General features: G+C 55.1%; 1 protein-coding gene across 1 annotated transcript in view; it reads right to left on the bottom strand.

The window, feature by feature from the left end:
* The window catches only part of LOC109870775 (FTS and Hook-interacting protein homolog), a 64,737-nt gene that overhangs the window by 46,901 nt on the left and 3,732 nt on the right, over positions 1–14,104 (bottom strand). The window contains exon 2 of the mRNA XM_031805961.1: positions 12,560–12,979. Coding sequence (XP_031661821.1) covers positions 12,560–12,979 — 420 coding nt within the window. The remainder of the gene's footprint in view (positions 1–12,559; positions 12,980–14,104) is intronic.

Raw genomic sequence — 14,104 nt, 5'->3', positions numbered from 1 at the left:
ACCTCCAACCACCTCATGCCACCCCACACTCCAACCACCTCATGCCACCCACACCTCCAACCACCTCATGCCACCCACACCTTCCACCACCTCGATGCCATCCACCACCTCCAACCATCTCATTGCCATCCACACCTCCAACCATCTCATGCCATCCACACCTCCAACCAATCTCATGCCATCCACACCTCCAACCATCTCATGCCATCCACACCTCCAACCATCTCATGCCATCCACACCTCCAACCATCTCATGCCATCCACACCTCCAACCATCTCATGCCATCCACACCTCCAACCATCTCATGCCATCCACACCTCCAACCATCTCATGCCACCCACACCTCCAACCATCTCATGCCACCCAACCTCCAACCACCTCATGCCACCCACACCTCCAACCATCTCATGCCACCCACACCTCCAACCATCTCATGCCACCCACACCTCCAACCACCTCATGCCACCCACACCTCCAACCACCTCATGCCACCCACACCTCAACCATCTCATGCCACCCACCCTCACACCTCCAACCATCTCATGCCATCCACACCTCCAACCATCTCATGCCATCCAACACCTCCAACCATCTCATGCCATCCACACCTCCAACCATCTCATGCCATCCACACCTCCAACCATCTCATGCCATCCACACCTCCAACCATCTCATGCCATCCACACCTCCAACCATCTCATGCCATCCACACCTCCAACCATCTCATGCCATCCACACCTCCAACCAGTCTCATGCCATCCACACCTCCAACCATCTCATGCCATCCACACCTCCAACCATCTCATGCCATCCACACCTCCAACCATCTCATGCCATCCAACCTCCAACCATCTCATGCCATCCACACCTCCAACCATCTCATGCCATCCACACCTCCAACCATCTCATGCCATCCACACCTCCAACCATCTCATGCCATCCACACCTCCAACCATGCATCCCACACTCAGACCATCGCATGCCATCCACGCCTCCAACCATCTCATGCCACCCACGCCTCCAACCATCTCATGCCACCCACGCCTCCAACCATCTCATGCCATCCACACCTCCAACCATCTCATGCCATTCACACCTCCAACCATCTCATGCCATCCACACCTCCAACCATCTCATGTCCTCCACACCTCCAACCATCTCATGCCATCCACACCTCCAACCATCTCATGCCATCCACACCTCCAACCATCTCATGCCATCCACACCTCCAACCATCTCATGCCATCCACACCTCCAACCATCTCATGCCATCCACACCTCCAACCATCTCATGCCATCCACACCTCCAACCATCTCATGCCATCCACACCTTCCAACCATCTCATGCCATCCACACCTCCAACCATCTATGGCCATCCACACCTCCAACCATCTCATGGCCATCCACACCTCCAACCATCTCATGCCATCCACAACCTCCAACCATCTCATGCCATCCACACCTCCAACCATCTCATGCCATCCACACCTCCAACCATCTCATGCCATCCACACCTCCAACCATCTCATGCCATCCACACCTCCAACCACCTCATGCCATCCACACCTCCAACCCACCTCATGCCATCCACACCTCCAACCACCTCATGCCATCCACCACCTCCAACCACCTCATGCCATCCACGCTCCAACCATCCACGCCATCCAACCATCTCATGCCATCCACGCCTCCAACCATCCACGCCTCCAACCATCTCATGCAATCCACACCTCCAACCACCTCATGCCATCCACGCCTCCAACCATCCACACCTCCAACCACCTCATGCCATCCACACCTCCAACCATCCACGCCTCCAACCATCTCATGCCATCCACACCTCCAACCATCCACGCCTCCAACCATCTCATGCCATCCACACCTCCAACCATCTCATGCCATCCACGCCTCCAACCATCTCATGCCATCCACGCCTCCAACCATCTCATGCCACCACGCCTCCAACCATCTCATGCCATCCACGCCTCCAACCATCTCATGCCATCCACGCCTCCAACCATCTCATGCCATCCACACCTCCAACCATCCACGCCTCCAACCATCTCATGCCATCCACACCTCCAACCATCCACGCCTCCAACCATCTCATGCCATCCACACCTCCAACCATCTCATGCCATCCACACCTCCAACCATCTCATGCCATCCACAACTCCAACCATCCACGCCTCCAACCATCTCATGCCATCCACACCCTCCAACCACCCACACCTCCAACCATCTCATTACCATCCACACCTCCAACCATCTCATGCCATCCCACACCTCCAACCTCTCATGCCCCCACCCACGCCTCCAACCATCTCATGTCCTCCCACGCCTCCAACCATCCACGTCTCCAACCACCTCATGCCTCCACACCTCCAACCATCTCATCCACACCTCCAACCATCTCATGCCATCCACACCTCAAACCATTCATGACACCCACACCTCCAAGCCATCTCATGCCACCGCACACCTCCAACCATCTCATGCCACCCTCACCTCCTAACCATCTCATGCCATCCACACCTCCAACCATCGTCATGCCACACCCACACCTCCAACCACCTCATGCCACCCACACCTCCAACCATCTCATGCCACCCCACACTCCAACCATCTCATGCCACCCACACCTCCAACCATCTCATGCCACCCACACCGTCCAACCACCTCATGCCACCCACACCTCCAACCACACCTCATGCCACCCACACCTCCAACCAGCCTCAATGCCCCCACACCTCCACCATCTCATGCCATCCACACCCTCCAACCATCTCATGCCATCCACACCTCCAAACCATCTCATGCCATCCACACCTCCAACCATCTCATGCCATCACACCTCCAACCATCTCATGCCATCCACACCTCCAACCATCTCATGCCATCCACACCTCCAACCATCTCATGCCATCCACACCTCCAACCATCTCATGCCATCCACACCTCCAACCATCTCATGCCATCCCCACCTATCACCACTCTCAACCATCTCCATGCCACCCCACCTCCAACCATCTCATGCCACCACACACCTCCAACCACCCTCATGCCACCACCACCTCCACCAATCTCATGCACCCACACCTCCAACCATCTCATGGCCACCACACACCTCCAACCACCTCATGCCACCCACACCTCCAACCACCTCATGCCACCCACACCTCCAACCATCTCATGCCACCCACACCTCATCCAACCATCTCATGCCATCCACACCTCCAACCATCTCATGCCATCCACACCTCCAACCATCTCATGCCATCCACACCTCCAACCATCTCATGCCATCCACACCTCCAACCATCTCATGCCATCCACACCTCCAACCATCTCATGCCATCCACACCTCCAACCATCTCATGCCATCCACACCTCCAACCATCTCATGCCATCCACACCTCCAACCATCTCATGCCATCCACACCTCCAACCATCTCATGCCATCCACACCTCCAACCATCTCATGCCATCCACACCTCCAACCATCCTCATGCCATCCACACCCTCCAACCATCTCATGGCCATCCACACCTCCCAAAACCATCCTCATGCCATCCACACCTCCCAACCATACTCATGCCATCCACACCTCCAAGCCATCTCATGCCATCAACGCCTCCAACATCGCATGCCATCCCACGCCTCCAACCATCTCATGCCACCCACGCCTCCAACCCATCTCATGCCATCCCACCGACCTCCAACCATCTCATGCCATGCCCACCTCCAACCATCTGCATCGCCATTCCACACCTGCAACCATCTCATGTCCATCCACCACCTCCAACCATCTCGTCAGGTCCATCCACACCTCCCCAAACCATCTCATGGCCATCCCCACCTCCAACCATCTCATGCCATCCACACCTCCAACCATCTCATGCCATCCACACCTCCAACCATCTCATGCCATCCACACCTCCAACCATCTCATGCATCCACACCTCCAACCATCTCATGCCATCCACACCTCCACCATCTCATGCCATCCACACCCAACCATCTCATGCCATCCACACCTCCAACCATCTCATGCCATCCACACCTCCAAACCATCTCATGCCATCCACACCCTCCAACCATCGCATGCCATCCACACCTCCAACCATCTCATGCCATCCACACCTCCAACCATCTCATGCCATCCACATCCACACCTCCAACCATCTCATGCCATCCACACCTCCAACCATCTCATGCATCCACACCGCCCTCCAACCATCTCATGCCATCCACACCTCCACCATCTCATGCCATCCACACCTCCAACCATCTCATGCATCCACACCTCCAACCACCTCATGCCATCCACACCTCCAACCACCTCATGCCATCCACACCTCCAACCACCTCATGCCATCCACACCTCCAACCACCTCATGCCATCCACGCCTCCAACCATCCACGCCTCAACCATCTCATGCCAGCCACCGCCTCCAACCATCCACGCCTCCAACCATCTCATGCAATCCACACCTCCAACCACCTCATGCCATCCACGCCTCCAACCATCCACACCTCCAACCACCTCATGCCATCCACACCTCCAACCATCCACGCCTCCAACCATCTCATGCCATCCACACCTCCAACCATCCACGCCTCCAACCATCTCATTGCCATCCACACCTCCAACCATCTCATGCCATCCACGCCTCCAACCATTCATGCCATCCACGCCTCCAACCATCTCATGCCATCCACGCCTCCAACCATCTCATGCCATCCACGCCTCCAACCATCTCATGCCATCCACACCTCCAACCATCCACGCCTCCAACCATCTCATGCCATCCACACCTCCAACCATCCACGCCTCCAACCATCTCATGCCATCCACACCTCCAACCATCTCATGCCATCCACACCTCCAACCATCTCATGCCATCCACAACTCCAACCATCCACGCCTCCAACCATCTCATGCCATCCACACCTCCAACCATCCACGCCTCCAACCATCTCATGCCATCCACACCTCCAACCATCCACGCCTCCAACCATCTCATGCCATCCACACCTCCAACCATCTCATGCCATCCACACCTCCAACCATCTCATGCCATCCACGCCTCCAACCATCTCATGCCATCCACAACTCCAACCATCCACGCCTCCAACCATCTCATGCCATCCACACCTCCAACCATCTCATGCCACCCACGCCTCCAACCATCTCATGCCATCCACACCTCCAACCATCTCATGCCATCCACACCTCCAACCATCTCATGCCACCCACGCCTCCAACCATCTCATCCACACCTCCAACCATCTCATGCCATCCACACCTCCAACCATCTCATGCCATCCACACCTCCAACCATCTCATGCCATCCACACCTCCAACCATCTCATGCCATCCACACCTCCAACAATCTCATGCCATCCACGCCTCCAACCATCTCATGCCACCCACGCCTCCAACCATCTCATGCCACCCCACCGCCTCCAACCATCTCATGCCATCCACACCTCCAACCATCTCATGCCATCCACACCTCCAACCATCTCATGCCATCCACACCTCCAACCATCTCATGCCATCCACACCTCCAACCATCTCATGCCATCCACACCTCCAACCATCTCATGTCATCCACACCTCCAACCATCTCATGTCATCCACACCTCCAACCATCTCATGCCATCCACACCTCCAACCATCTCATGCCATCCACACCTCCAACCATCTCATGCCATCCACACCTCCAACCATCTCATGCCATCCACACCTCCAACCATCTCATGCCATCCACACCTCCAACCATCCACAACCTCCAACCATCTCATGCCATCCACACCTCCAACCATCCACACCTCCAACCATCCACACCTCCAACTATCTCATGCCATCCACACCTCCAACCATCTCATGCCATCCACACCTCCAACCATCTCATGCCATCCACAACCTCCAACCATCTCATGCCATCCACACCTCCAACCATCTCATGCCATCCACGGCCTCCAACCATCTCATGCCACCCACGCCTCCAACCATCTCATGCCACCCACGCCTCCAACCATCTCATGCCATCCACAACCTCCAACCATCTCATGCCATCCACACCTCCAACCATCTCATCCACGCCTCCAACCATCTCATGCCACCCACGCCTCCAACCATCTCATGCCACCCACACCTCCAACCATCTTCATGCCACACCCCACCATCCTCATGCCACCCAACCTCCAACCATCTCATGCCACCCACACCTCCAACCATCTCATGCCATCCACACCTCCAACCATCTCATGCCACCCACACCTCCAACCACTCATGCCATCCACACCTCCAACCATCTCATGCCACCCACACCTCCAACCATCTCATGGCCACCCACACCTCCACCATCTCATGCCATCCCACACCTCCAACCAGCTCATGCCATCCACACCTCCAAACCATCTCATGCCACCCACACCTCCAACCATCTCATGTCATCCACACCTCCACCATCTCATTCACCACACCTCCAACATCTCATGGCCATCCACACCTCCAACATCTCATGCCATCCACACCTCCAACCATCTCATGCCATCCACACCTCCAACCATCTCATGTCCATCCAGCACCTCCAAAGCCATCTCATGCCACTCACACCTCCAACCATCTTCATGCACCACCACCTCCAACCATCTCATGCCATCCAACGCCTCCAACCATCTCATGCCAACGCCACACCTCCAACCATCTCATGCCACCCACACCTCCCAACCAATTCTCATGCCACCCACACCTCCAACCATTCTCATGCCATCCACACCTCCAACCATCTCATGCCATCCACACCTCCAACCATCTCATGCCACCCACACCTCCAACCACCTCATGCCACCCCACACCCTCCACCATCTCATGCCATCCACACCTCCAACCATCTCATGCCACCCACACCTACAACCACCTCATGCCACCCACACCTCCAACCATCTCATGCCATCCACACCTCCAACCATCCACACCCTCCAACCATCTCAATGCCATCCACACCTCCAACCATCCAACCACCTCCAACCAGTCTCATGCCATCCACCACCTCCAACCATCCACACCTCCAACCATCCACACTCCAACCATCTCATGCCATCCACAACCTCCAACCATCTCATGCCATCCACACCTCCAACCATCTCATGCCATCCACACCTCCAACCATCTCATGCCATCCACCACCTCCAACCATCTCATGCCATCCACACCCCACCATCTCATGCATCCACAACCGTCTCATGCCATCCACACCTCCAACCATCTCATGCCATCCACACCTCCAACCATCTCATGCATCCACACCTCCAACCATCTCATGCCACCCACGCCTCCAACCACTCAGGCCACCCACGCCTCCAACATCTCTGCCACCCACGCCTCCAACCATCTCATGCCATCCACAGCCTCCAACCATCTCATGCCATCCACACCTCCAACCATCTCATGCCATCCACCCTCCAACCATCTCATGCCATCCACACCTCCAACCATCTCATGTCATCCACACCTCCAACCATCTTCATGCCACCCACAACCTCCAACCATCTCCATGCCATCCACACCTCCAACCATCTCATGCCATCCACACCTCCAACCATCTCATGCCATCCACACCTCCAACCATCTCATGCCATCCACACCTCCAACCATCTCATTACATCCACACCTCCAACCATCTCATGCCACCCACGCCTCCAACCATCTCATGCCACCCACCGCCTCCAACCATCTCATGCCATCCACACCTCCAACCATCTCATCCACGCCTCCAACCATCTCATGCCACCCACGCCTCCAACCATCTCATGCCACCCACACCTCCAACCATCTCATGCCACCCACGCCTCCAACCATCTCATGCCACCCACACCTCCAACCATCTCATGCCATCCACACCTCCAACCATCTCATGCCACCCACACCTCCAACCATCTCATGCCACCCACACCTCCAACCATCTCATGCCATCTACACCTCCAACCATCTCATGCCATCCACACCTCCAACCATCTCATGCCACCCACACCTCCAACCATCTCATGCCATCCACACCTCTAACCATCTCATGCCACCCACACCTCCAACCATCTCATGCCACCCACACCTCCAACCATCTCATGCCACCCACACCTCCAACCATCTCATGCCACCCACACCTCCAACCATCTCATGCCACCCACACCTCCAACCATCTCATGCCATCCACACCTCCAACCATCTCATGTCATCCACACCTCCAACCATCTCATCCACACCTCCAACCATCTCATGCCATCATCCACACCTCCAACCATCTCATGCCATCCACACCTCCAACCATCTCATGCCATCCACACCTCCAACCATCATGCCATCCACACCTCCAACCATCTCATGCCATCCACGGCTCCAACCATCTCATGCCATCCACACCTCCAACCATCTCATGCCACCCACGCCTCCAACCATCTCATGCCATCCACGCCTCCAACCATCTCATGCCATCCACGCCTCCAACCATCTCATGCCACCCACACCTCCAACCATCTCATGCCACCCACACCTCCAACCATCTCATGCCACCCACACCTCCAACCATCTCATGCCACCCACACCTCCAACCATCTCATGCCAACCCACACCTCCAACCATCTCATGCCACCCACACCTCCAACCACCTCATGCCACCCACAACCTCCAACCATCTCATGCCATCCACACCTCCAACCATCTCATGCCACCCACACCTACAACCACCTCATGCCACCCACACCTCCAACCATCTCATGCCACCCACACCTCCAACCATCTCATGCCATCCACACCTCCAACCATCTCATGCCATCCACACCTCCAACCATCTCATGCCATCCACACCTCCAACCATCTCATGCCACCCACGCCTCCAACCATCTCATGTCCTCCACGCCTCCAACCATCTCATGTCCTCCACACCTCCAACCATCCCCGCCTCCAACCACCTCATGTCCTCCACACCTCAAACCATCTCATCCACACCTCCAACCATCTCATGCCATCCACACCTCCAACCATCTCATGCCATCCACACCTCCAACCATCTCATGCCACCCACGCCTCCAACCATCTCATGCCATCCACGCCTCCAACCATCTCATGCCACCCACACCTCCAACCATCTCATGCCACCCACACCTCCAACCATCTCATATCATCCACACCTCCAACCATCTCATGCCACCCACGCCTCCAACCATCTCATGCCACCCACACCTCCAACCATCTCATGCCACCCACACCTCCAACCATCTCATATCATCCACACCTCCAACCATCTCATGCCACCCACGCCTCCAACCATCTCATGCCACCCACACCTCCAACCATCTCATGCCACCCACGCCTCCAACCATCTCATGCCACCCACACCTCCAGCCATCTCATGCCACCCCACACCTCCAACCATCTCATGCCACCCACACCTCCAACCATCTCATGCCACCCACACCTCCAACCACCTCATGCCACCCACACCTCCAACCATCTCATGCCATCCACACCTCCAACCATCTCATGCCACCCACACCTCCAACCACCTCATGCCACCCACACCTCCAACCATCTCATGCCACCCACACCTCCAACCATCTCATGCCATCCACACCTCCAACCATCTCATGCCATCCACACCTCAAACAATCTCATGCCAACCACGCCTCCAACCATCTCATGTCCTCCACGCCTCCAACCACCTCATGTCCTCCACACCTCCAACCATCTCATCCACACCTCCAACCATCTCATGCCATCCACACCTCCAACCATCTCATGCCATCCACACCTCCAACCATCTCATGCCACCCACACCTACAACCATCTCATGCCATCCACGCCTCCAACCATCTCATGCCACCCACACCTCCAACCACCTCATGCCACCCACACCTCCAACCACCTCATGCCACCCACACCTCCAACCATCTCATGCCATCCACACCTCCAACCATCTCATGCCACCCACACCTCCAACCACCTCATGCCACCCACACCTCCAACCATCTCATGCCACCCACACCTCCAACCATCTCATGCCATCCACACCTCCAACCATCTCATGCCATCCACACCTCCAACCATCTCATGCCATCCACACCTCCAACCATCTCATGCCATCCACACCTCCAACCATCTCATGCCATCCACACCTCCAACCATCCACACCTCCAACCATCTCATGCCACCCACACCTACAACCACCTCATGCCACCCACACCTCCAACCATCTCATGCCACCCACACCTCCAACCATCTCATGCCATCCACACCTCCAACCATCTCATGCCATCCACACCTCCAACCATCTCATGCCATCCACACCTCCAACCATCTCATGCCACCCCACGCCTCCAACCATCTCATGTCCTCCACGCCTCCAACCATCTCATGTCCTCCACACCTCCAACCATCCCCGCCTCCAACCACCTCATGTCCTCCACACCTCCAACCATCTCATCCACACCTCCAACCATCTCATGCCATCCACACCTCCAACCATCTCATGCCACCCACGCCTCCAACCATCTCATGCCATCCACGCCTCCAACCATCTCATGCCACCCACACCTCCAACCATCTCATGCCACCACACCTCCAACCATCTCATGCCACCCACACCTCCAACCATCTCATGCCACCCACACCTCCAACCATCTCATGCCACCCACACCTCCAACCATCTCATGCCACCCACGCCTCCAACCATCTCATGCCACCCACACCTCCAACCATCTCATGCCACCCACACCTCCAACCACCTCATGCCACCCACACCTCCAACCATCTCATGCCACCCACACCTCCAGCCACCCACACCTCCAACCACCTCATGCCACCCACACCTCCAACCATCTCATGCCACCCACACCTCCAACCATCTCATGCCACCCACACCTCCAACCACCTCATGCCACCCACACCTCCAACCATCTCATGCCACCCACACCTCCAACCATCTCATGCCATCCACACCTCCAACCATCTCATGCCATCCACACCTCCAACCATCTCATGCCACCCACGCCTCCAACCATCTCATGTCCTCCACGCCTCCAACCATCCACGTCTCCAACCACCTCATGTCCTCCACACCTCCAACCATCTCATCCACACCTCCAACCATCTCATGCCATCCACACCTCAAACCATCTCATGACACCCACACCTCCAACCATCTCATGCCACCCACACCTCCAACCATCTCATGCCACCCACACCTCCAACCATCTCATGCCATCCACACCTCCAACCATCTCATGCCACCCACACCTCCAACCACCTCATGCCACCCACACCTCCAACCATCTCATGCCACCCACACCTCCAACCATCTCATGCCACCCACACCTCCAACCATCTCATGCCACCCACACCTCCAACCACCTCATGCCACCCACACCTCCAACCACCTCATGCCACCCACACCTCCAACCATCTCATGCCATCCACACCTCCAACCATCTCATGCCATCCACACCTCCAACCATCTCATGCCATCCACACCTCCAACCATCTCATGCCATCCACACCTCCAACCATCTCATGCCATCCACACCTCCAACCATCTCATGCCATCCACACCTCCAACCATCTCATGCCATCCACACCTCCAACCATCTCATGCCATCCACACCTCCAACCATCTCATGCCACCCACACCTCCAACCATCTCATGCCACCCACACCTCCAACCACCTCATGCCACCCACACCTCCAACCATCTCATGCCACCCACACCTCCAACCATCTCATGCCACCCACACCTCCAACCACCTCATGCCACCCACACCTCCAACCACCTCATGCCACCCACACCTCCAACCATCTCATGCCACCCACACCTCCAACCATCTCATGCCATCCACACCTCCAACCATCTCATGCCATCCACACCTCCAACCATCTCATGCCATCCACACCTCCAACCATCTCATGCCATCCACACCTCCAACCATCTCATGCCATCCACACCTCCAACCATCTCATGCCATCCACACCTCCAACCATCTCATGCCATCCACACCTCCAACCATCTCATGCCATCCACACCTCCAACCATCTCATGCCATCCACACCTCCAACCATCTCATGCCATCCACACCTCCAACCATCTCATGCCATCCACACCTCCAACCATCTCATGCCATCCACACCTCCAACCATCCACACCTCCAACCATCCACACCTCCAACCATCTCATGCCATCCACGCCTCCAACCATCTCATGCCATCCACGCCTCCAACCATCCACGCCTCCAACCATCCACGCCTCCAACCATCCACGCCTCCAACCATCCACGCCTCCAACCACCTCATGCCATCCACACCTCCAACCATCTCATGCCATCCACGCCTCCATTGAGTCACAGTGTTAATTTTCCTTTGCACTGTTGTTCTTCAGTCTGCCTTCTGTGTATTCCATCAGGGACCACGTTGGAAACAAGTGGAATTGCTTTCACGTTTCCTCTGAGTTGTACTCAAAGCATCTTTTCCCAATAACAATCAACCAATCTGTTCCACCCACCTGGTTGAGCAGCAACACTAGGCTGTTCTCCAGAGAGGGAGGGCAGCCCAGCTGGGGCTCAGCACAGGCCCCCAGAAGACCCAGTAGAGGTTGCAGCACCGCCTTGTGTTGGAGCAAGGGCTGCTGAGACTGGCCTATCAGCATCTCGAACAGCTTGAGTAGCGCCCCCTGGCTGTCGGGGTCCAGGCCACGCCTCAGGTGCCACTGCACCACACGCTCCAGGACGTTCTCAGACACCACCAGGTCTAGGATAGGGCCAATGGGGGGGACGTTACCGGACGTTACCGCCCCGGGGGGTCCCTCACACTCCCCCGGTCGCTCCTCGGCCAGGAGGCACAGCATCTGGTCGGTGTGGTTCCGCACCGCGGTGAGGTCATCGCTAGAGCTTGACGGATCCTGCTGCTCCAGCACCCAGGACACCTGTAGAGGAGGGAGAGAGATGGGGGGTGGGGGGTTAATCCTCAGTGTCCTGGGGGTTGGCTGGATGTCACATGCATTAGGCATCAACCAATCGACTTCTGAGAATTGTTCACTTAGTGAAATTTACCCCCCAAAATTATAATTGACAACAACCACAGTGTTGTGTGTGAAACCCCAAGAGTGTGAGAATGAGTTACCATGAGGGTCTGTTGTTGACTCAGTGGATGTGCTGCTTAGCAGGAAGCTCATATTGAGTTACTTTGGTGCCATTAAGATCAAGCAAAACTTCTGAAGTCGAGAACAAAACTCTTAGTGTTGAAAACAAAAAGTTATGATATTGAAAGCAAAAAGTAAACCCAAATGTATGGAGCAAAAACAATGATATTGCAAAGGAAATCATTTTGAAATGTGCAACACATTTTTTTTTTTTCTAAATAAATAGATTTTAATTTAAACATTTTCAATGATAACACGATTGTAATCAAACACCTCTGTCTGTATTTCTTTCCCCCGGTACACTTAATAAAGCAATGTACCATCCTGCATCCCACTGCTGGTGTGTCACAAGCTAAGCAGGGTCAGTCCTGGTCTGTCCCTGGATGGGAGACCAGGTGTATCTGGATGTGGTGTTGGGAGGGTTAGTAGGGGGGGGGGGGGAAACTTCCTTCTGGTCTTAAAGGCATTGTAGCAACTATTTCTCAACGCCAGAAAACGCATATGATCGTAACTTCGAGCACTCCGAGAAAACATTCCCAAATTACAAACTCTTAAATTAATTTGGTTGTGATATGGTAACGTTGTTCTACAAATTGGGTTTGAGGTTCTCCAAATCGGCTCTAACTTCAGAAACAATCCCACACAACGCTTTGTGGTCAGCGCACACACGATAAACTAAAAACGTATTTAAAAAAAAAATACATTTGTGAAAATGAGGCGGGCGAATTGTTTGTTTACTGGTCCATCTGCAGGGCACTTTTCATCCCTGAGAACGTCCACTGTCTGTAAGAACTTGCTCTCCCTACCATTAATGTGGCTTCTAAAGTGTCAAAACAGCCAGCAGCACCAGCAGAGAACGTGATGATTATCACAGGCATGGAAGTGCCACCTCTATGCTAACATAAACTA

The sequence above is a fragment of the Oncorhynchus kisutch genome, linkage group LG26 (genome assembly GCF_002021735.2).
Source record: "Oncorhynchus kisutch isolate 150728-3 linkage group LG26, Okis_V2, whole genome shotgun sequence".
Lineage (NCBI taxonomy): Eukaryota > Metazoa > Chordata > Actinopteri > Salmoniformes > Salmonidae > Oncorhynchus > Oncorhynchus kisutch.
Note: the sequence above shows the minus strand (reverse complement) of the source record. Positions and strands in the feature narration are given on the sequence as shown.